General features: G+C 41.9%; 2 protein-coding genes and 1 long non-coding RNA gene across 8 annotated transcripts in view; 1 reads left to right on the plus strand and 2 right to left on the minus strand.

Annotated features, from left to right (window-relative positions):
* On the minus strand, positions 1-17181 carry LOC109514118 (transforming acidic coiled-coil-containing protein 1-like). 3 transcript variants are annotated; one of them, XM_019866941.1, is made up of 13 exons: positions 17075-17181; positions 10389-10480; positions 7429-7795; positions 4555-4609; positions 4399-4474; positions 3122-3174; positions 2424-2558; positions 2277-2353; positions 2161-2204; positions 1838-1998; positions 1029-1135; positions 811-931; positions 1-729 (listed from the first exon to the last, which is right to left on the minus strand). In XM_019866941.1, the coding sequence occupies exons 1-13, from the start codon at positions 17128-17130 to the stop codon at positions 661-663; spliced, it is 1413 nt and encodes a 470-aa protein (XP_019722500.1). In that variant the 5' UTR covers positions 17131-17181; the 3' UTR covers positions 1-660. The 3 variants fall into 3 exon arrangements, with proteins under 3 accessions (XP_019722500.1, XP_019722499.1, XP_019722498.1); XM_019866940.1 differs by lacking the exon at positions 17075-17181 and adding an exon at positions 11885-12383 and having other exon boundaries at positions 3122-3144; XM_019866939.1 differs by lacking the exon at positions 17075-17181 and adding an exon at positions 11885-12380.
* LOC109514132 (uncharacterized) lies at positions 6021-18673 on the plus strand. The gene is made up of 3 exons (XR_002167936.1): positions 6021-6032; positions 17207-17217; positions 18523-18673. It is a non-coding gene; the product is annotated as an uncharacterized LOC109514132 (long non-coding RNA).
* The window catches only part of ddhd2 (DDHD domain containing 2), a 12820-nt gene continuing 7798 nt past the window's right edge, over positions 18074-23095 (minus strand). Inside the window, exons 13-21 of one of the 4 annotated variants that reach the window (XM_019866915.1) lie at positions 22644-22805; positions 22525-22551; positions 21964-22119; positions 21711-21813; positions 21451-21612; positions 21118-21228; positions 19729-19906; positions 18728-19626; positions 18074-18646 (exon numbers count right to left, since the gene is read on the minus strand). In XM_019866915.1, coding sequence (XP_019722474.1) covers positions 19545-19626; positions 19729-19906; positions 21118-21228; positions 21451-21612; positions 21711-21813; positions 21964-22119; positions 22525-22551; positions 22644-22805 — 981 coding nt within the window. In that variant the 3' untranslated portion in view covers positions 18074-18646; positions 18728-19544. Of the gene's footprint in view, positions 18647-18727; positions 19627-19728; positions 19907-21117; positions 21229-21450; positions 21613-21710; positions 21814-21963; positions 22120-22524; positions 22552-22643; positions 22806-23095 lie in introns of those variants that run through there. The other 3 variants (XM_019866919.1, XM_019866917.1, XM_019866918.1) reach the window with 3 other exon arrangements.

Genomic DNA, 23095 nt, shown 5'->3' on the forward strand with positions numbered 1-23095 from the left:
AAAACGACAGGGAAATTATTGATCGTCGGCTTTTTTATTTTTCTAATCAAATGCTGTGCAATATCAATGCTGTAGTGAAGTTGTAGAAGATTTGAAGCGATGGAAAGCAGTCCAAAGCCATTCAGATGCTAATGTCCACCTGAACTATAATCCACCTTGAGCCAATCTCTCTCGTCATTGTTCAGCCTTCCTAACCATCTGATGCCACGAGTCTTTCAGAAGAATAAATTATTCAGATTGTTGCTTTAACAAAAAACAACCTTTGTCCACGTTTCTCTGAGCACGCTTCAAGTCAAAAGTGACCACAGCACAGCCTGCCTTCAATACAATATCACCCTGCAGTAGGAGTTGCATGACATTTACGCCGTTAAGCTGTTGGGGATTTCAAATTGAACCACAAGCGTGTCATTGTTGTTATCCACTGGCAGGAATGGCCAAAAAGCACGAGGAGTCCACGAAATGCAATAAAAAATGGACGACTGCATGTGAAAAGAAAAAAAAAAAGTTCCTCGCGGCATGAGCTCAGAAACAGGAAGCCGTCGGAGACACCTGTGTGGAGGCAGTTTCGGGTGCAGGCTGGCACGGGATGGGGAGGAGCTTGGACATCTCGTTGGCTGGAGGCATGCACAGTTGTCATGACCGAACCACAGGATGCTTGTCTCAGTCTATTTTTCCCATTTTGGCAATGAGCTCATCGCAGATCTTTGTGAGCTCCTCAATCTCTTGATTCTGTTGCACAAAGCCAACGGAATGACAACGTGCTCATTTGACAAGCAAAAAGTGAGGCATTATCGGCTCGGGCCAGCTTGCCTTCTGCTGCAGGGCTTGTTCCAGAGATTCGTTCTTCATTTGCTCCTTCCTCAGGCTGGCAGTCAGCGCCAAGCTTTCCGAACCCGCCTTAGCGCGCACCTGTGCGATCTCTTCATTGGCCCTGAGTGGGGGGGGTGAGACCGTGCAAAGGGGGGCGTATTCATTTTTCAGCAACATCTCAAATGTTAATGGCACATTTTGTTTCAGGCAGGTCTTACTTGTCCAGCTTCTCCTCTGCGTGGACTTTAAGCGTCTGGTACCTCTGCTCCTCCTGCTTGACTCTGGCCAGATACTCCTGAGCACATTTTTTCAGCACCTCTTCGTTCTGTAGAGGAAGGACCCACGACAATTGCAGAATTATTTGACTGCGTGCATTTCTCCCATCTCTTTCCGTTGTGCTGTGTGGAGCACCAGAGCCCTCTGCTCCAAGAAACCTGAGTAGTGTATGTTGTTTTTTTTTTTTTTTCCTTTTTCGCTTTAAGGAAGAAATGATTCATTGCTCCATGTTGAGAAACCAAAATCCTGGGAAACAAATTTGTGGCGTGACATGAAGAAAAATGGCTCTGCCTGCTTGCCAAATGGACTGCCAGCTTCTGGCACACATCTTTTGACTCATACTGGTTTTGACCCCTTCGGGTCACCATAGTCCTTTTGTTTAGAATCATGGACGGGAGGCAAACAAATCGGTGTATTTCAAAAGCCATGTCACACCAAGGTTATTTCAAACAGGAGCTGGCAGTGAAGCAGAGATTGTATTTTAAACTCTCGGGTTGTGCCAAGACTACTTTGGCTTTCCTTTGTGTTTTGACCCCTTACATGACCACTGATTATAATTCCAGGGAGGACTCCATCTGTGCTTCGACTAGGTCCTCACTACTGACCTCCCTGAGCATGGAATTGAAGTCCTACTGCTCCCTAAACTACTCTCTGGGAAGCACAGTAGCACACTGTCACCTCATAGCAAAATCAACTACAGTCAAATGATATCTTGTGTGAGGTATGAAAATGGACAAAAATGACAATTTACTTTCTTAAAGCCTTCAAGGGTGCTCTTCATGTTCTCATAGCGCCGAAAAATATCAGACAAAGAGCGTTCTGTTGAGTTGAGGTCTGTCAACGCCGCCTCTTTCTCCATGGTTACAGCATGCAAAGCCTTCTGGGAGCTCAGGCTGTTTCTCTGCTCATCCTCTGAGGGAAGGAAATGATCAAAATCAATGATTCGAGAAAATGTTACTAAGAAACAATGAACAAGCAAGCACATTATTCCTGCAGGCAAATCACAAAATGCAATGGTTTGTTCCAGTTTTACTTTTGAATGCTTTCTTGTCTAAATAGTTTGGACTAACTCACCAATCATCTGAGCAATTGTCTTCTCATACTCTGCAACAATTTTTCTGTAAAAGCACAAAACATTTTGATTGCCGGTCTGTCTGTCCGTCTGTGTCTGTGTCTTGTGTCTTCCTCACCTCATCTCACTGACTTCCTGTCTGCTGTTTTCATACTTCCTCTTCCAGTCGTTGACTTCCGCCTCTTTAGTAATTATCTTAAAAAAAAAATAAAACTCATTGGGTGTGATCAGGAACAGAACATGCACACAAGCTGATAAAAGCTACCTCCTCTCTGATCAGGGTTAGAACGGCATTTTTCTCCTCCTCGCTGATGCAGATGGAGTCCAGCACCTCGTTTCCCGTTTTCTGCATGCTACTTCCTCCTGATTTGTTCTTCCACTTACTCGGGTCTTCATTGTGCTGGGGGAAGAGGGAAAACCAAACAGTTGCTTCATTCAGTATATGCACACAAACGGTATCTAAACATAGTGTGGGACCTCATTTTTTATCATGAACAGAGAAAGTACACTGGTTTCAAGATCCACTATTTGGCTAAATCAGACAACAAAAAAAGGATTTTAATTCCTTGAAGAAATTAATATTTACTGTAAACCAAACTTGTCTCTCAAACCTTTCTACCCTACACACCTTGCTCACCTCTCAGCCCTTGGCTCCCCCCCTCCCCCCACCTTGCAGCCTCTGCCCTTGCTTGGGATTAAAAAAGGCCCTTTCTAATCACCCGGGTGATAATCATAATCCATTTGTCACCTGATCAGAGGAACTCAGATTTCCTACCATGAGACACATAGGTTATTATCCTGTGGTGACAAGTGGAAATGCGCCCATCTTTGTGAAGTGTATTGTTGCTATAGCTTCACTACTTGCATTTGAGACCACCAAGATTATCTTTAGTGCAAACGTGATGTGACTTTTTAATGAATCCAGAAAATCAATCAAATAAATCCAATAGGTGCAGTTCTCACCGGTGTGCAGCTGTCTGGTTCTTCTGGTGTGGAAGACACATGGCAAATTTGGGCTGAAAGAGATCATTTCACATTGGGTACAAACACTAGAGCTTTGCAGTAATATGTCCTTGAATAAAATAGAAGTGAATGTGGATCTATTGCAAGCTGTGGACAGCATTTCCCTGACCTACTGTGTTTTTCGGACAAGTCTTTTTTTTTTTTCCATTCAACGGGTCGAGGGATTCTAGTTATATTATCCCATATTAAATTAAAAAGAAAAATGTTTCCATAGTTAGAAGCGAAGTTTCAAACCCAACTGGAACTTGTTCACTGCTGTCAACGTGGGGTACAATTGAAAATTGACACTGACGCCCTAATACCACTCAGATTGTTTGTGTTCGGAGATGAAGAGTGCGCTCCCCTCCCATTCATTTTTGACAACAGCCTATGTTACAAACAAATTAGCAGATAGTGCTTGAACTGTTCCTGTCAGTACCACCTGGGGCACTGGGCTCTGGCACTCCTCTTTGGGGTCACTCTGAATAACTGAATGGCACATTTGAACAAGACTCTGAGGTTCCAAACGGTCGGTGTGAAGCGGTACGCGCTCAGAGCATATTTCCGAATACACCCACGATTTGGGAACGGGGGTTTTAGGTGCAGGTCCGAGCTCTACTATCCTTGGTCTTGGTTTTTGAAAAATTAATTTCCCCCAAAAATATCACTTATGCGCTGAAGCGAATTATATTCCGAAAAATACGGTAATAGGTTTAAAAGATGTATGCAGATCTCATGTAATCTACTGTGTATTCAGGTTTCTTGAAAAGTGGGGGTTTTTTACGAGTCCAAACAAAGGCTTCTTTTTCCGCTTTATCTTCTGAGAAAGTATGTTTACATGGCAAGACACGTCTTGTTTGTCTTCTCAAGCAGATAAGCGCTGACTGCACGGTACAGTCACAGCGCACATGACTCACAGTGTATTCCTGCAGCACAACGAAGTAGCTCCGGTTAATCATTTATGTTGGCTGTATGTGTAACAGTAAGGACTAATGACCTTCTCACTGGAATGATCGACAGATTGTTTGCCCCCGGGACATGTGGGGGAGCTGAAGCATGTCGACTAAACTTTAAAAGCGATCTGATCCGAGGACAACAGCCGACTGCTATGGGAGGAATAATGGGAGTTATATACCAGACAAAAGTATTTGGACAAATGGTCATTTTGCCGAAAGGAACTGAAAATGGAAGAACAAATGAATGCTGTTAAGTGATAATGAATTGATTCATTTGCTCACCGCTTTGGTCCTTGTCTTTGACACATGTGCTGCTGGCCAACTTTTCCTCATCAGTAGCATGGTCGCCATGATCATCCTTTATCAAGACCAAACACGATCAGTAATGCAAAATGAATACAACCTTGTGATGTTGCGACGAAGCACAGCCATGCTCACCTGCCCACTGAGCTCCTTCTGCATCGGCTGCTCCGGCTTTACTTTACTCGAGTTGCTGAACGTTAACATTGACAAAAGCAAAGTGAATTTGAAAAAAAGAACATTACCTTGGACATAAAAGATGACAGGAAATGGCAATTTCTCACATGCTATGTGCTCGAGTGAAAAACCCTGATCGTTTGATGGAATGACAAGCCATTATAAACGCATAAGTTTAATAAATGGATAAAAAGAAAAATTTTAATCAAAGTGAACACATTCTTAATCTCTTCAAGATATAAGAAATTTTCATTTGTGAATTTTAGGCCGGCAAGATTCCCATTGCCTGCAATATTTTTAATAAAACTATCCATCCGTCCATCCATTTTCTGAAACGCTTATCCTCACTGTGATCGCGGGCGTGCTGGCGCTTCATAACTACTGTAGTTATTTTAATATTATGGGACAAATATTAATTGCAACATTTTAGAAATACATTTTACCTGAGTTTAGACATGGCTTTCTAAACGCCAGAAATGATAATATTCATAAAAGTGGTTTTAAAAATGCTCTGTAAAATAAATTTAGATTAAATTGACTCAACCTGTTGAGTGGCTCCCTCTTGTGGTGGGATTATGTAGTGTAAATGTGAACTTGACTTTTCTATCCTATTTCTGCATCGTGCCTTTCACGAACATACATACGCAGAATTGTGACACCACTTCAAATAGTGATTTGTCTGATGGGGAGGCCAATTTCGTTTTTGTTTAAAATAGGCACAACACAATCAAACCACAAGAGGGAGAAAATTTACATTCTACACGTTAACAGCCAAGCACGAAAGACGTGTCAAGGCCACTGAAACGCCACCATAGGATTAACGTATAAATCGACAGTAATTATTTACAATAAATACAAAGCCCTCTCAATTATAATATAATATTTTATAAAACATTTAATGTGTCACTCGTTATAATCATCTTCAGTCTTTTGGAATCAGATTCAATCCTGCGGGAAGGCATTTGGAGCATTGTGAAGAATTTTGCCACACCAAATAAGCAGTTGCCCCTTAACACTCGATAAACTTGCAGGACACTTAATTACCTACACCCACACAATCAAAAGTTCTGCTTTCACATAGATAATGCCCAATCTCCATATAGTTACAATTTTGTTGTTGTGGCTGTACTTTACAAATGTAATGCATTGCAGTGACGGATGTTTTTAAAATTCCCTGCCGCCATGAAAGCAGAATATTTTCAAAATTCAACAACTGTATTAAAGTAGTCACTGACAGCAAAGAGGTTTACTTGCCTGACTTGCATGTGGGCAGCCTACATTCAGTTCCCACTCAGTGATGGTATGACTGAGTGTGGATCCTCTCTCTCAATAATGCATGTGAGTTTGCTGTTTGCCCAAATAAAGTTGGGATGGACACAAGGGGCCTATGTATACATATGTCAAGACTGCACACAAAAAAAATCAATTTTTTTGAATCTGTGCGTTACGCAGGAAATCAACCACATTCCTTTCATAAATGTCAATCAATGTCAAATTGACCGCACATGTTCAAGTACTAGGCTCTCTCTCCACGCCCCCAAATAAATGTACAAATATGGAACAGGGCCTGCTGGTGGGAATTCCTCACTTTGCATGATCAGATAATGTGATGATCAAGCCATGAGTCACAAATCAAAAAAGAGGAACTGAACAAAATGCAGGCTGGAGACGCTGATAATTAAGTCGAGACCAAGAGCTACTTATTTTGTCACGCTGTCCTCTGGAGTCAACAACAAGCAAAAGAGAACATCCACTCATCCAATTACAAACACCTGCGCATGTTAATTGCTCATCTGAGTATCTCTCATGTGCACGTCACCCTGAGAAATGACCTTTTACAGTTTTTAGCTTCCCACTTATGGATAAGCGGTTTGGAAAATGGATGGATGGAAAATTTAAATGTTATCGTCTAATTACAATATACATGTCAGCACTCTTGACACAAGGCACACGGAAGGTGCAGTTTTATTCCCTGTAGTTCAGGGGTCGGCAACCCGTGGCTCCGGAGCAGCATGTGGCGCTTTAGCACCCCCTGGTGGTTCCCTGGAGCTTTTTAAAAATGTTTGAAAATGGAAAAAGATGGGGGAGTGAAAATATATTTTTTGTTTGAATATGGTCTCTGTAGGAGGATAAACATTCTTAACATTTTCCAATGCTGTAAAAATGTGTCGAATAAATATTACATTTCAACATTTCTGTCAACGAAGATTTGCGTCATAGCTTGCAACACACGTTTCTATTAGCAGGGCGGGATGCCCGGCAGGTGGCTGTTGTAAGAAGAAACGGCATTTCATGTCCAATTCATCGAGGGAACTGGCAAAGAATGACAATCTGAAGGTCCGAGAGAAGCATTTTAAAACGGTACACGTCAGCTAGGCTCATTGTGTATTTGTAGCCAACTTAGCTAATATAGCTACATACAGCGTGTGTTGCCTTCTTTCTAAGGCTTTTAATTTGTTGCGGCTCCAGACACATTTGTTCTTCGTTTTTTCGGTCCAATATGGCTCTTTCAACATTTTGGTTTGCTGACCCCTGCTCTAGTTCATGGGTGTCCAAACTCGGGGGAGCTGGATGGATGTTGTTCTAATTCTTGTTTGATGGTGCAAGTGTATGAGCTGCTGGAACTGACACGCGTTCAGAGGTACACAAAAAGCAAACACACACTTTGATGAGCTCAGGTTCACTGCACACAATAACGTGCATTCTTGCGTGTTCCCTTCAGCCATTAGAGACAAAGCTGTGTTTGTTCAACTTGAAAATGTGAGTCACAGTCCAGCTGGAGGACTCGACAGTAACTGGAAGTTGGTACAATGGGAACATTTCTATTTTACTCACGTAATAATGCTTCCCTCCTGGTAGCAGGCAGGTTTTGCACAATCGAAGTTCACATTGCCATTGAGCAAGTCGTGATGCACGGAGAGGTCATGGCTGGGGGCCAGGTTTGAGTCGGGGCTCAGGTTAGAGATCACGGGCGCCTCATCATCCACCTCCGAAGGATCCGGTGTGTTCAGCGGGGAGTGGACCGGTAGAGATGGAGGTCGCTGCGCTGGTGATGCGGTGTCTGGATGGCATGAGGTCTTGGGTGTTAAAGTCAGATTGAGGTTCTGGTTCAGGCCAAGGCTGTTGTTGTTGGGGGATGAGCCAGTCAGGTTGTTGAGGGCGTCAACCTCATCCTGAATAGAATTCTCGTCGACAACTTGGTCTACAGCAAAGAGAGAAAAACAGTTCTTATGTAACATGTTTTACACCCACTGTCCACTTCATCGCTGCACTGCATCACAGTGGCAGATATTTACAACATTATGTTTTATCACTACTTCTCTGACTCTCAATCAATAATGCTGAAAAACTAAGCATTATTATTTTTGAAAAGCTTTTGAATAGGATTTAGGCAGATGTTCCGAACATTATGGTCATTGATGTGCAAACCACATAATTGTCCACTTGTCCTTGGTTATATAATGCTTTTATTTGTCATCCTGGCATTTGACCCGTAAGTGGTGACGCTCCCTTCTCCTGTTAGAACACTTAAAATGGCTGCAGGCTTCCTCGCATATAACCCTCACATCCTGTTAACGGCAAGCTAACGACCACAGCAGACCGACCTCACTTGAGTCATACTTCTCATTTGCGGAGCACAGAAACTATGGTAAAAATACTCCCCTTCACACACACAGACAGAACGTGAAGAGCATACACTTTGTATGAGAATAAAAGAACAATCTGTCACACTCAGCCTGAGTGAGTAACATTCAGCATCTTACAGTAGAAGGTTCCTTAATATGCGACTTTATGTGCAGCCCAGAATCGGCGCTCTCTCAGGCACTCGCGCCCTTTTGAGAGGGAACAGCTGTTGTGAGGAGCCCCACCTAGTCAGACAGAGTTCACGGCACCATGTGGCCGAGCAACGTCAACAACAGGCTTTTATTGCCTTTTCTTAGATAATTGAAGAAGGAGACAAGAAAACAAGGCAGTGCGAAATAAGAACAGAATGTTTCCATATCAATAAAAACAATCACATGTACCCTCGGAGGCATCAGAGTAATAATTATAGTACGCACGTATTTCTTAATAAAGACAACCTTGTTCATCAGTGTAGTGCATTTTGAAGTGCATGTGACAGAAAAGCGGGCTGTTTGTTCGGTCAGACTTGACAGATTGATTTTATGACCTGATAAGTGTGGTCAGTTTCTACAAATATATTGAAAAGCCGACTATAATTTATCTGAACAGTATTTCCTTTGTCATTCTAGTCTTTCAATAGTGGAATTGTCTTTTTACACTGAAGAGAGTTAAATACGAACACTCATCATACACCTCATTAGGTACAGCTTCCTAATCAAAGATACTGTATCAATTCAAATAATGGCCAATGCTCAGGTCGGCGCCATGCCCGAATCATTCGGCGGGTGCGTCACCCACTTTATTAGCATATGTTGAATCAATGCCTAATTTTATCCCCTTCATGAAATTGTTTACTAGGACTGGTACCACTTCAAAACGGATCGCAGATCTGACATGGCATCTGTAAAGCTGTTACACTGATATTTAAAATGCAGTGATGACGTATTCAGCGTCGAACATTCTAGGAACAAAAATATACAGTATATGGTGCCTAATTTTATCCCCTTCATGAAATTGTTTACTAGGACTGGTACCACTTCAAAACGGATCGCAGATCTGACATGGCATCTGTAAAGCTGTTACACTGATATTTAAAATGCAGTGATGACGTATTCAGCGTCGAACATTCTAGGAACAAAAATATACAGTATATGGTTAAGTAAGCTAACAATTATGGCGCCACAGTGAAATAGTGGTTAGCATGTGTGCCACACAGCCAAGTGATTTTTGATCAGCTCAGGTCCTTCTATCCGGTACTTTAGCTTCCACCCACGTTCCAAAAACATGCATGCTGGCTTCACTTAAGACTCTCAAAAACAGATATTAAACCCGAGGCACGGGGGAGAGATCCGGCCTACCACATCATTTTATGCGGCCCGCAAAAGCAAATCAAGTGGGTCAACTTCCATGACCCTTGACATGAGTATTCAAAAATAACGTTGAGGTTTTGCAAGAATTTTTTGCGACGCTTTTTACAGTAACTTGAACAATCGTTGACTCTGATTTCAAAACTAGTAATCCACCCCTATGTTGTTTATTATGTAAGACAATTACCGGTAACTAATTGTTTGTTTTCACCGTCATAACGGCCCTCTGAGGGAAGCCGTGACGGCAAAGCGGTGTGACTGTGAGTGTAAATGTTTGGCTGTTGGTTGTTGTCGTTTCTCGAAACGTGCTCTACGATTGGCTTCCGGGCAGTACAGCATGTAGCCATGTACCCTCTCTTGTAGGTGGGTACCAGTAGGTTGGTCAGTATTTACTGGGTAGGTCTATAGAAGCAGGTATTTAATTTTTATTTATTTTTTTTTTCAAAAAGATCAAATATTTTTCAATATTTTAAAAACGTATTTGGTACATATAATGGTTTCACCATAATAAACATCTTTCTTTTAATAGATTAACGGTACTCTCTAAGTTAAAGTAAAAAAAAGTGGAAGAATTCAAATGAAGTCACACTGAGAAGTGATGTAATACGGTACTTTTAAATAATCAAATGGTTTATTCATTAGATGTTGTGTAAATAGCCATCAGATTGAGTTGCGTTTTCAAAGCACTTTGTGGGGAAAGCAACAATAAAAACAAATGTTCCATTTGGCTGAATAATAACAATGTAGATAAAATACAGAGATAAGTTTCACAAGAATGTGTGTTAAGAGAAGCGGAATAATTACCTGTATGCGCGGAGTTGTCCAGCTGACTCAGCAGTTTCACAACACCTGGAGACTCTGCCTCTGGGGTCTCGTAGGTCCCTTCAGAGTCTGAACTATAAAGAGAAATGACCTTTTATTTGCTGTGGCATGTTGGTCGTGTGATATAGAAAGGAACAAATCGATCATTCATAACAGAACTGTGCAGAAGCCGTAGGCCATAGATAATGACATTCTGACAATATTTCTTGCCACCAAAAATGGTTGCACATGTATCAAGCAGGCCGGGAAAGTCACCTCTGAAACATTCGTAAGATGTAAGGAACATACAGTAAATGTAGAACCTAAGTTTTTGATGCTAGTATCTTTCCTTCTGTTGACCTTTTGTAACTCAACAAAACTCCCCCCCCCAAAAAAAAATAAATAAATCTGAAGGTTATAGCCGAAAAAGACATTCAGTACACTTTCTTGATTAAGAGAGTGTTGGGCCGTGGCTTTCAAGGTTTTCTTGGAATAACAAAAAAAAAAACAATAGAAAGGGGAATTCAAAATAAGTCGATTTAATTTCAAGGGAAGTCAGAGGGAGTGGGGGGTAAGGAAATAGAGCCAAGGGTCCATCCTTTACCCCTCAATAAGGATATTCACACACACACACACACACACACACACACAAAAAAAACACTTCCTGTCTTTTGGCTGTCTCAACAGTGGTGGGTGTAGAAAGGAAGGGAGTGAAAGAGTTGAGAGTCGATGTGGGAAAACGCAATTGTGCCCACGCATGAAAATACATCAAAACACCCACACACTAATGAAAAACAGTTCTCGAAGCAGAGCTGCCACAGCCAAACCCAACCACACTCTTGATACAAACTTGCACCTTCGACAGCTAACTTTAATATACGTACACCAGCCTCACATCCAATATACACAAACACATTTTCTCTCTCTCGCTCTCTCACACGCACACATCCCTGTCCCCCACCCCTCTCTGACACACACACACACACACACACGCACACACACACACACACACAAATTGGAGCCTATCCCAGTGATGGCCCCAATGGTTGCGATCTTGGATGGTTACTTAGAAACTAGAAGTGGATTGAGGGGGACTAAAGGATTGGAAAATTGCGGTTCTCCCTCAACCATCCCCCAACTTTCTGCAATCAAAGAGAGACTGCACAGCTCTCCCTTTATACACTTAATAACAGAGTCTGTCACATCCACTTTAATTTAAAATTAGTTACCACACGTAAAGTTGAGTATGATAAAACAGCAATTTACAAATTAAGATAATCATGATTCTAAAGTAAAATCTTGGGTTGCAAATAATCTGCTTTTAACCGTCAGCATCCGCGTGGGAGTGCTTTTGTATGTGCATCCACCTGTCAAGCAGACTAAGGCATCACGTTAACACAAAGTCCAAATGAGACGTCCTTCCCCAGCAGGCGGACCTGTAGCCCACCCGCCTTTATTTTTACTTTGTGTCATCCCAACTGCAAGTATGAGTCTCTTACTTGTCATCATTGTGCCCGTCATCTCCTGAGCCCCCCGTCACCGCTGACCAAGTCCATTTGGCCCACTGCACCGGAGACAACCAGGACATCGCTGCACAAGGTTGCGAGTTAAAAAAAACAACCCAAAAACAATCTGCTGCTGCGACTGCCTCTGAGGTTCCTCTTCCTTCTCGTTTGGTTTTAAGTCTTTCTTCCGCTTTCGAACAAGGCGGCTTCTAAAAATAAACTGTCGTTGATGCTTTCGCCCCTCCAAATGTGTCAATTCCTCTCCGGTCTTCCCATCCCGTGCAGGGAAAGGGTGTCCTCCTTTCCCCACTGCAGCTGCTGTTTCGGTCGTCCGCTTTTTGCTCTGTGATGCAGATTAGTGGAGCATCAGTGATCACTCCTCCCCTCCCTGCCTTCCCTCCTCTAAAGGAATGATCAGCTGGTCAAACAGACGCGGCTTGCTCTGTTGCTCCCTCATGTTTGCATGACTTCCTCGGGAGTCGGCCTCTCCCTTCCTCGTGGTGCCTCCTCCCCTCCTTGTGAAGGACGAGAGGCAAAGCTTCCTGTTTTATGAGGCCATGAGACGACCGACTCGGGTTACTCCGGGACAGATGACCAAACAGGATGGAAAAGACGTAAAATCTATGTTTATGCGACAAATGCTCTTGTGTGCCTTTGTGGGCGCCTACATTTTTAATACGATACAAATCCACTGCACTCTCAAGCTCCAGTGAGAGAAGTTCTGTTTTTATTTATTCTGCCACAAGTGAAAACAGTATATAATACGGTGTTGTGTGGCCGCTTGGGAGAAAATCTCACCAATGCCTTTCATCGGATGAAAACAGTTATGTAATATAGCTGTGAATGCTGTGAAATAGAAAAATGTTGGCCTTTTTCAACACGCTAATCAAAGGTGAAATCATAATCGGAAAAGCAACGATGTCACTGTGATGTCATGACATCGCCAACCTGACAAAACATCCAATAACATTTCTGTGATGTCATCCGTATAGTGCTCATGGCCTCTATAGGGCTGCGATTCCCAACCATGGTGCCGTGAAAAATCACCAGGTGTGACACTTGACGCCCCTGCCGCAAGCAGAAGACACTGGCTTGCCTTGGCTCGTTCAATCCCTGAGCTAAAGCCCTGGTTGTCAGGGTAGTGAAACCCATAGTCGCCCCAGCAGGAAAGTAGTGGATATGTGTTGGGGTGGATCAAGAATGAATACAATTATTTTGGTGTAATGGGGGTGGATTGTGGAATTTATTACTATTGACCATTACAGTCCACTTGCATTGGGGTTAAAAAAAGACACCGAAATCTATGGGCTACCGGTCGATCACGATTGACTGGTTGGGCACCGGTGCAGTGGAACTTTCATTTAACAGACATGGAACCAGTGGACCCCATATTTTAATGGACAGAAAATAGTGTCCAGTGTAGTCAAAGTCTGTTGGTTCCAAAATTGGGCACCTTTTTTTTTTTTTTTTTTACTGTATTGAGTGTTTGTTAGGCCATGGAAAAAATATTTCAATTTAACGGACAGTCTAACCCAGTGGTGTCAAACATACGGCCCGCGGGCCGGAACCGGCCCGCAAGGAGGTTCAATCAGGCCCGCAGGATAATTTAAAAGTGAAAAAAATGCATTAAAGACACAGAATTAATATTTTTAATAAGGTGCAATTCATAGAGTATCCGCAAGGGGACACTGTTTTGATCAGAGAAGAAGACAACAGCAGCCTCAGTCCGTCACTGAGACAGACCGATGACAGCAGACGCTATCAATAGCACTCTCACATTTACACATTTAATAGCACTCTCCTTAGTTTGTAAGGTGTAGGCAGGGATTACATTTAGATTTTATATGCATGTGTAAATGGTTTAAAACTTCCTTTCTTTATAAATCTCGTTTAATTTTAAAGTGCATTACTGTATTTTTCAATACCAATTACTTGTTAAAAGTTTGTACAATCAGTGGGATCAGTTGCAATGCATATATGTGAATGATAAAAGTAAATTGCACATTTGTCGAAGGAAATGTAAGGTGCTTCATGAAATGTTTTGTAAAAGATATGTCATTAAATTTCAACATTTTCCTAATGTTCTTGTGCTTCTTTATACCAAAACAAAGGAAAGACATATTGTTTTGGTTATTCATAGCAAAGTATGGTATAATTTTAATGGTCCGGCCCACTTGACATCTACCGAGGCCGTATGTGGCCCCCCATGTGAAATGAGTTTGACACCCCTGGTCTAACCGGATGTGAAATCGAGGCGCCACTTAAAATGGAGGTGTGGTTAAAAAAATTGTTGCGTGTGCAGCACCACCACCTACAGGAATGGATTGGAACTATATCATCCACCATGTCATAACTTCACATAGCCAATGTTCATATTGTTTCATTACAATTCAAAAGTAAAACAATTAAATCACTTGCTTCATGATTATTATTTGCATGTTCCATACTCTTCTAACTTTTCCAAGTGTGGTCTGTCTGCTGTCTGTTCTGTGAACGGCTAACGAAGTCCTTTAGTTCTTCACTGATGTGCAGAAAACGGCCACAGAGGGTCTATTGTCTACATCTAGGGCAGACAGCAAGCATGTCAATGTCAATAAAGCAAACCAACATTCAACAATAACAGTGCGTCACATTGACAAAATCTTTCCTGCCTGCTCACTCATACTGATCATAGCTCACTTATGTAAGTGGCTGGGCAGCTTTTGCGTGTTTGCATCAACCGCGCGCGCGCACGCACACTCACAGAAACTGGGGCAGATGAAACACGCTCTTTGAAAAATAAATAACCCACTAACAAGAGGGAGGCTCAAAATGTTTACAGCGTGAACAGGAACAAAGATTTCTTCGCTGTTAACAGCATAAGTAAATATGAGACATGTATTCAAAATTAGGAAGATGAGGTAGGTTAGCACACAGTTATATTTGTGTGCCAACATTCTCATAAATAACGTGTCACACTGGTCAAGATCAATTTCTGATAGAATGTAATTGCACAGATTGGGATTATTCCCCACACCGAAAGTGAGGCAAATACGGAATACAAATTCTTGACATTGTCGCCTTTCTCTTTTTTTTTTCATTATGTCAGTCATGACAGCTGAGAAGACAAACCTGTCTGTCTTGAACAGGACATGCTGACAAAACGGACCAGTGTGAATGTGCTTTGCTCGTATAACCATACCTATGGACACACAAACCTATCAATTTACACACGCACAGCAAGCATAATGGATTGTTCTGCTTTATTCCAAGCTAAAAACGGCAATAAATGATGGGAGGCAGCAAAGCAGCTCTTATGTAATACCATAACACCACAAAAAAACCCCACAATCATTCATACTCTATATTCTGTAACAGAAAAACTGTATACTGTACAGTAAATATGAGACCCACGCGGTCACGTGTACCACATAATCCAGCAAGAATGCCCATCCTTAATCATCCATTCCACCGTGACTGAAAGCACCATGTGTGCTTATTTTGAGCTATTAAAGCAGCACTGATGGACGGGTTAGTCACTGCAGAGATGGATGTGTGTGTGTGTGTGTGTGTGTGTGGCTCATGAGTACGTAGCTCAGGCCCTGGTTACAGGATCACGGTATCAGTAAGAATGTGGAACCATATTATTTTTTTCTGATTTCAAAAAGTCAACACTGATCAGAATAATCATAAAACACCTTAAGAGTGTTTTAGAAATATGCTTGAACGACTCAAGCGAAGACAAGCGCAACAGAGAGTGAATTGATGTATTGACTATCAAGCATTGCAGTATGCTGCTATCTAGTGGCCTTTCATTTTAACTACTTGTATCAGCATGAAGGTAAATATTCAGAATACATTAAAAATAAATTAGGAAGAAGGTGGAAAGGGTGGCGACGAAGAGATGGGGAAACAAACATTAACTTTACTTGAATTAGCCTACATTCATTTCGTCAGATGTGTGAGAGTAAACAGGAAGTTTGCCATGACAGTTAATATAGCTCGGGAAAAAGGTCCCACACAACTATTCCCTATAAAAACACATTTTATCTAGTTCAGATTCACTGTACAGTATACCTCAAAGCTACTTGAGAGGAAGTGATGTCAAAAACTGTGACATTTGACCACCAAAGAGAAGGAGGGAGGGCTCCAGTAGAGAAAGGCACCAACTGAGCTTTTGTTTTTGACTACAACAGCGAAAGCAGAGTACACAATTCCCAGACAATCCTGCATGTGCTTTGCGTACACTTCCATGCACAAAGCAGACGGGCAACACACTTCCTGTCATGGTGTCATACTAGGCTTCTACATTTAGCTCAGGAAATTCATTTGTATTCGAGATTTTGGTGAATATTTGACAACACTGAGAAATCAACATCTCAATCAGAACACTGTCGAAGAACACTGCGCCATAAGTATACATTAGTGTGTTTCATTTTCACCTCTGCAAACTTCATCAGTGTATAAAAATGCATAATTCAACCATCGTGTTTGTTCTCATGCATTCATAATGTACGTTTTTAGGTCACAGCATAGTTACCCTCGCTGCTGAAATAAATTAAATCTAGGTCAGTTCCCTTTGAAATACAAGTTATTCTGCGTTATATATAAAAACACGCCTGCTTCTTCATGACTGAACCCACTGACCAAATAGTATGTTACATAATGCCTTAAAATATACATTAATACATGTCACAGAAGAGTGAACATGCGGGTTTTAGACTTAAAAGCACTCCTGGGAATAAGCGCTGTGAGAATGAGCTGTGTTGGGACAAAGCGAAAGTATACTCACTGTCCATTATGAAGGATTAAAACAAATAGCGAGTACAGTGCATTGGTGCTTTTATAACCATGCACATCACAACATATAAAACAGAATCAATCATACGTTCACACAGAAATAAACCTAACATGTATGATTAAAAGTCATCTGCATATTTCATCGCCAGTGGCAGCAGTTTTGTTTTGTTTTGTTTGTTTTTTTGCACAAACTCGAAAAGAGAATAAATCGGAAGGTGTTTTAATGCGGAGAGCGTGACAGTCAGGCCGAATGTGACTTTGGTTCCTCTGCTCATGCCTTGTGACGAACTCAAAACAGTCATCGGACATCTGCCGCTCCCGCTGTATCAATTGCATCCTCCCATGACTCAGCTCTTCCTGCGCATCCTCATCAAGCTCACACAACGAAATAATGGAGGCTCTTACATGCTGTTTTTCTTGCGAGGTGAAGCCTTCCCGTGCTGGCTGAGGGAGCCCCCCATGACTTCCAAAAAAAGACTCTGCTGGATTCTGGACGTATTCCCAAAATTCCAAGTCCTCAGTTCGGCTCTCCTCCAGAAAAATCAGAAGTCTTTGAGGTTCTGTTTTGTCACTTCAGCTCACGTGACCACTCCTTGTCTGGATGTTCCATACAGATCACACATAAACACTCGTGACAGTCCCGCCTCCTCACTGCCTCACTTATTATCCTCATCCTCTCTCTCTTTTCTCTCTCCCACTGGGGCAGATTACAGTCGCTCGGAAGAAAAGGCATAGAGGCGGTGTGCATGTGAGGAGGGGGACTAGGGATGGGGTATGGGGAGGGGGGGGTGATTGTCCCAAAAAGAAAGACACTCCTCTATTGTTAGGCAGCTGCAAATGAGACTCAGGGTGCAGGGGGAGGGCAGGGCTGGTTGTTATGCCACCCCGCTGCTCACTACCTGTTGGGATTTTTGAGATACACAATAATCCCAGAGATTGACATAGCCTCAGTCACAAATCTGTAAAAAAAACGGAGATTTTGTTGTAGGGGAGTGAAAGACAAACTTGTCTTTTGTCAAAGTAAACCGCAGTGAACTAACCTCAATTCACGACAAGAAGCAGTTTGGCAGAAAAAAAAAACGCTTCCAGATGTTTCATGTCTCTCCAAATTGAAGTTTACAAGCAAACTATACATCAAACAAGGAGAATGACATGTTGCGTATTAAAACACAGACCTGCAGCTTTAAGGGAAGGGAAAGAGTTTCCATGTCTCTTCAAAGGGATGATAGAATTGAAAGGGTTGAAAGAGAGTAGCTAGCTAGCTACTTATTCTGCAAACAATTTGTTTTGTTGAGGAGGGTAGCGTCACACGCCTTATCACATATCAACTTCAGCCGTGCGGCCAATTGCATTTCATTTTAATATGTTTATTTGCGTCCAAATAAAAATGCTGACATAACCATGGAATGCAAGACATTAGTATTTTATTATGGCACACAAAAGAGGTATAAACAGGTATTAATTTTGTGCGCATCGCCATCATCACCAAGGGCGCATGGCTTAAGCAGAGATGTCAAGTATATAATACATGTTCAGTGCTTCTTTGGAGAGTGTAACACAAAGAGATGATGCGTGGTGCAAAAACTCGAGAGAAACCTTTAACTAGTATAGTTGAAAGAGTCCAGTCAACAAGGTAGCTGGGAGAGGGCGAACAACAAAGTTATCTGAACATGAGTAAAAACTCGAGTTACCTTGGACTATCTTAACATTTTGATTAATGTTGATTAAGCTCTTGTCTATGACAATATGACAACGCGGCAACTACGCTACTTCTGCACATAGATGTGAAAAGTGAATAAACCGCAGGGGGAATGTTGAGATGATCAAACAACTGTTTTGCTGTACATACAGAGGCAAATTCTTCCTTCTACAATCCCTTGATACACAGGAGTGCAGAAGAGAAAGGTTGAATTTGGCCCTTGGCATGTTCAAACAGAGTTCTGCAAACATATCTTCCCATGTTGTTATGATATTGTACTATATTTTAAGAGCAAAAATCTAAAATGGATAGATTTGAGTTCTGCAAACATATCTTCCCATGCTGTTATGATATTGTACTACCGTATATTTTAAGAGCAAAAATCTAAAATGGATAGATTTACGATGAAATGCTTCACAAACCCTCGTGTGAATATGATGAAAGTGAAATAACAGAAGAACGCTCGAATGGAAAAGGGGTCATGGCTGCATGTTAGGGAAAATTGCACATTGTAGAATCAGCAGCTTTTGGTTTCTTTGGGTGAACAGGAAGAGAATTTTGGAAAAGACACAGCAAAACTTCCACTTACTGAATATACAAAAAAAACAATTTCAGTCAACCAAAACAAAATACAATTCTTATTTATAAAGCTAAGAAGATAAGGGAGTGCTCCCTTCAACACTTTCTACTGTATTATAAATTGCACTTGAGCAATTGAACATGTTTTTTTTTTTTTAATACTAACAGAGGTGGCTAATCCAAGTGCAGAAAGTAAAAACTCTGCCAAACTTGGTGCTTTGACTCAACAGGCAGGTAAACAAGCCCGGTAGCTCTGAACCTGGATTTTCCACCTCTGATACTGAAATTCTGGTCATAGTGAAGTAAAATCTTCCGCATCATCTAGTAAGAGTTGTGCGTTTAATATATTGATATAACGATGAAAAGTGCAAGGTAAGGAAAAGTAGACAAGAAAAGTGCAACACATAGCATGAGATGAGAATCAATAAGTGAACTCAAACCCAGCTTGGGAGATGACTGAAATCGCGATTGACATCTCTGGCCAGAGATCACTTGACCAAAAGACATTCTGGAGGAAGATTGCACAACCTCTGCTAACTGTCCTTCTCGGACACACTCTCAGGTTTCCTGAAGTGGATTTTATTTAGGAAACTCTAATTACGGTTGAGTCTGTTCCAATGTTACATCCAATTTGTCGTAAATCTCCTTAAGCAGCAACAGAGCAGCATCCTCGGATTCCCTGACAGGCAAAAAGTCAAAAAGAAACGTCTTACATGAAAAAGTAAGAAATTTAAGGACAGTTGAAGCAGGCGGCTCTTCTGAATATCAAAGTATGACTTACCAATAGCAAAGGTGTGACTGAATGGCAAACAAATATTCATTGAAGCTTTCTATTGGTTTTTCCTGAAGCACATAGTCAATCCGTCGCCCTCCGTTCAACATTCCCACTTTTATTTCTGCTTGCTCTGCCTGCTGTGGCTGCTCTGTTGATCCTGACAATTCCACGTCCTCGCACTTGCCTGCGGGGACAACAGAAACACGAATTAGATGTCTGCTTATGAGGATGAATCCTTTTGGTGACAAGAAAAGGGTTCTGGAATCTGCTTAAAAAAACCACAAGAAGTCAGCTCAAATTGTTAAAAGTGTCAAAAGTCAGCGAGAATGTGATGGCTAATGTGATATGACTTCCTGGTCTCAAAACAGACATTATTATCATTAATACGTTCAATTATCAGCATCTCTGGTGAGTCTGGTGTCTTATCTTTCCAACTTTTGAAAACCCAACCCGCAACTGACATAATATGACATACATGCATCAAAATGACACCTGCAGAGGGAGCTCCACATCCGCAGTCCTGAACAACAATATTTGGCTAATTAGATAGTGCTGCAGAATTCTTCAGTGGCAGTGTTTATATAACGCAACAATTAGTAACAGAGGAGTGATGCATGGGTTAGGAGCAGGAGGGAGCCAACAGCAGTGAAAAAGCTATAACAGATCACGTTTGACTCTCAGTGACAATAATAATGTGGGAATCCGAAGTAATGACAGTGGAACCTCCAAAGCCGCAAACAAAATTGCTCTCTGACCCTGACTGACATCGAAAGTGTTTCAATTAGACATCATGAAACTTTTATCGTCTTTCCAGGCAAAATTAAGACACAGCCGACTGAACATGTCAATTAATTATGATACGCCCGCTTGGCCAATCATGAGCTGCAGATGATCACATTACATTGCTTGTCCAATCAGTGCTGGGGGAAATTCAGTTCGCTCAGTAGTCAATATATGACTGTCGTAATAGTACGTCGTGTAATTAAAAAAAAAAGTTTTAATACATGCCTTTGTCGAGCAAAAAAAGAAAGTGGTCAGATGAATATGTACAACATGCATCATGGAACGTGATGGGACTCAGCGTCCTTATCAGCATGATTTGGCATGCCAAGTTGAGCAACACTAATCTTGCACCGGCAACACTGCAGGAACACTTCTTTAATCATATTTTTATTTTTTCACTAAGGGTTCAGTGAATGTGCATATGAACTGTTTGGGTTCGGTACCTCCAACAAGGTTAAGAACCACTGCTCTAGTTTTTGTCTTTTTATGTTTCAAATTGAAACGATGAAACGCAGTCTTTCACTACTTTGTTGGCTTTCACTCAACGCAAAACTTTTTTTTTTAGTAAATACTTTTTTTTTTCATGGAAGCTGTGTGACTGCCCTGGCTTACCTTGGAAGTACCGGTAATGCCTATGAAGGGCCCTTGGCCACTCAAATACTTTCATCCAAAAGTCACCCCTTTGATCTTCCCTCTGAGCAGAGGCACAAACTGCAGCCAACGCTGAGGTTCACAGTAAAGTGCAAAGGGGTGCGGAAAGCAGGTGTGAGCACCAGACAGAGTTAGAGACAAACAGGCAGGATGTTGGCAAGCAGAGAGTGAGGAGGAGCGTGAGGACAAGGGGGTTAGACAGACACATGCACGCACGCACACACTTTACATATTTACAGTACATACTGTATATTTCACAATTTACAAAAAAGACATAATTTAAGCCCAACCTACCTGGTGTCTCCTGAAGGTTTCCTTGTGTGACACTGTCTCCTTCGTCTACTGGAGGTAGTGCAGCAACAGGTAGTCTGGAAAGTGACTGCCAAGCTGTCCTTAATGATCCCAGTACATTATTTTTCAAATCTATGCTCATGCGGGTAAAGCTGTCCTTCAGTTCTAGAAGATAAAAATGCAGATCTTCAGGATTCCCAAAGAAAATGTCATGCCACACACAATAGTGTTTGGCACAAATGGGGGGGGGGGGGGGGCCATACCCAAGTGCATCCTCTTGCGGCCTTTATGGTGCGGAATTAACATGGGCTCAAGGTCAACTTCTGAAACAATCATGGGTTCGATCCGGTAAGCTACAGGATCAAACTGCATCACAAAAAAATAGGCATTAGATGATTTAGCGAGTTCATTAAAAAAAAAAGAAAAACGGAATACAATCGGACATTGTTAAACCAACTGAGTGACAGATAAACGTGGCTCTTCGTAAGGAAGGTGTGAATATTTGTTGTTGCGCACCGGGTGATAGATGTTGTAAAAGCTCTTGCAGGTTGGGAAGCTGTAGTTGAGGTCAATGCGTTTCAGTCCGCGGACAGTGAGGAACATTCCAATGGGGGATCCAAACGCAAAAAATGTCTGTGGCTGGAACGCCAGCTGTGGGTAATCAACGGATACCTGGAGAGAGAAGGTTTCATCAGTCTTATCAAACCGCCAAAATGATGGCGGGTTAGACAGATAATACAGCGGGTGCAATAATGCTGAATTCCTTTCAAAAAAAATTGAGACAACTTAGGGAAAGAAAGCGCACGCAAGGAAGAGAGCTAGTCACACATGCAGGACTGGATGAGAACAGAAAGAAGAGGGTGGTTTTTAAATTGAGAGGTACTTCTTGGGTACTGATTAATGCGAAGGTTCTACAACATTCTTAGGCGATCACAATATCCAATCATTGGTGAGCAATTTTTAAAACAGGCCTGCTGTTTACTGATATGCTCCTTAGGAGCTAGGCAGTGCCGGCGAGCATCATATTAAGTGACCCCTGGACTACACTGTTTTTCAATGCTACCACTTGAGACAAACCTGTCCCTTGGCTATCCCTCCACTGGTCTGTCCGGGCAAGCAGGTGGGAGAGAAGCAGGAGGGTGATGCATGAAGGCTGGAGGCAAAGGTAATCGTTTCCATGCATGCATGCGTGGTACCTGTCCGATGCCCATGTTGAAATATTCATAATCTACAGCGCTGGTGCTGGACTGTGTTCTGAGGAACTGGCCCTTTACGACTGCAGATCCCGGAGACTGGTTACCATTGTCTTCACAGCAGTGACCTTGTTGCACTCGAGCCACATGTCCGGCTTTGGAATCCTAAGTGAACATTTTTAAACACATTGTTTTATCGTATTCAGTAATTGGCGCCATCATTTAGAAAAAGCACCTGAAATATATTCAGACAAATCAAATTGAGTTTGAGGAAATGCTGTACAAATGTAAATGATGTTGGAATATACAATACAGCAGATCCGGAAGGCATTCACAGCACTTCACTTTTTCCACATTTTGCTACAGGCTTATTCGTTATCCTTGATGGATAAAAATTGTTTCTCCCGCGAAAAGTGAGGGCTCGCTGTCTACAAGTACTCACAAGCTTTTGTCTG

Source organism: Hippocampus comes, unplaced genomic scaffold (assembly GCF_001891065.2).
Source record: "Hippocampus comes isolate QL1 unplaced genomic scaffold, H_comes_QL1_v1.1 scaffold322, whole genome shotgun sequence".
Classification (NCBI taxonomy): Eukaryota; Metazoa; Chordata; class Actinopteri; order Syngnathiformes; family Syngnathidae; genus Hippocampus; species Hippocampus comes.

Coding starts and splice junctions, on each gene's coding strand:
- LOC109514118 (XM_019866939.1), bottom strand. CDS start 11,973: ATGTCCTGGTTGTCTCCGGTGCAGTGGGCCAAATGGACTTGGTCAGCG. Junction 4,475..4,554: donor AGAAGGAGCTCAGTGGGCAG/GTGAGCATGGCT, acceptor GTCTTGATAAAG/GATGATCATGGCGACCATGC. Junction 1,136..1,837: donor CCCTTGAAGGCTTTAAGAAA/GTAAATTGTCAT, acceptor CTTCCTCTACAG/AACGAAGAGGTGCTGAAAAA.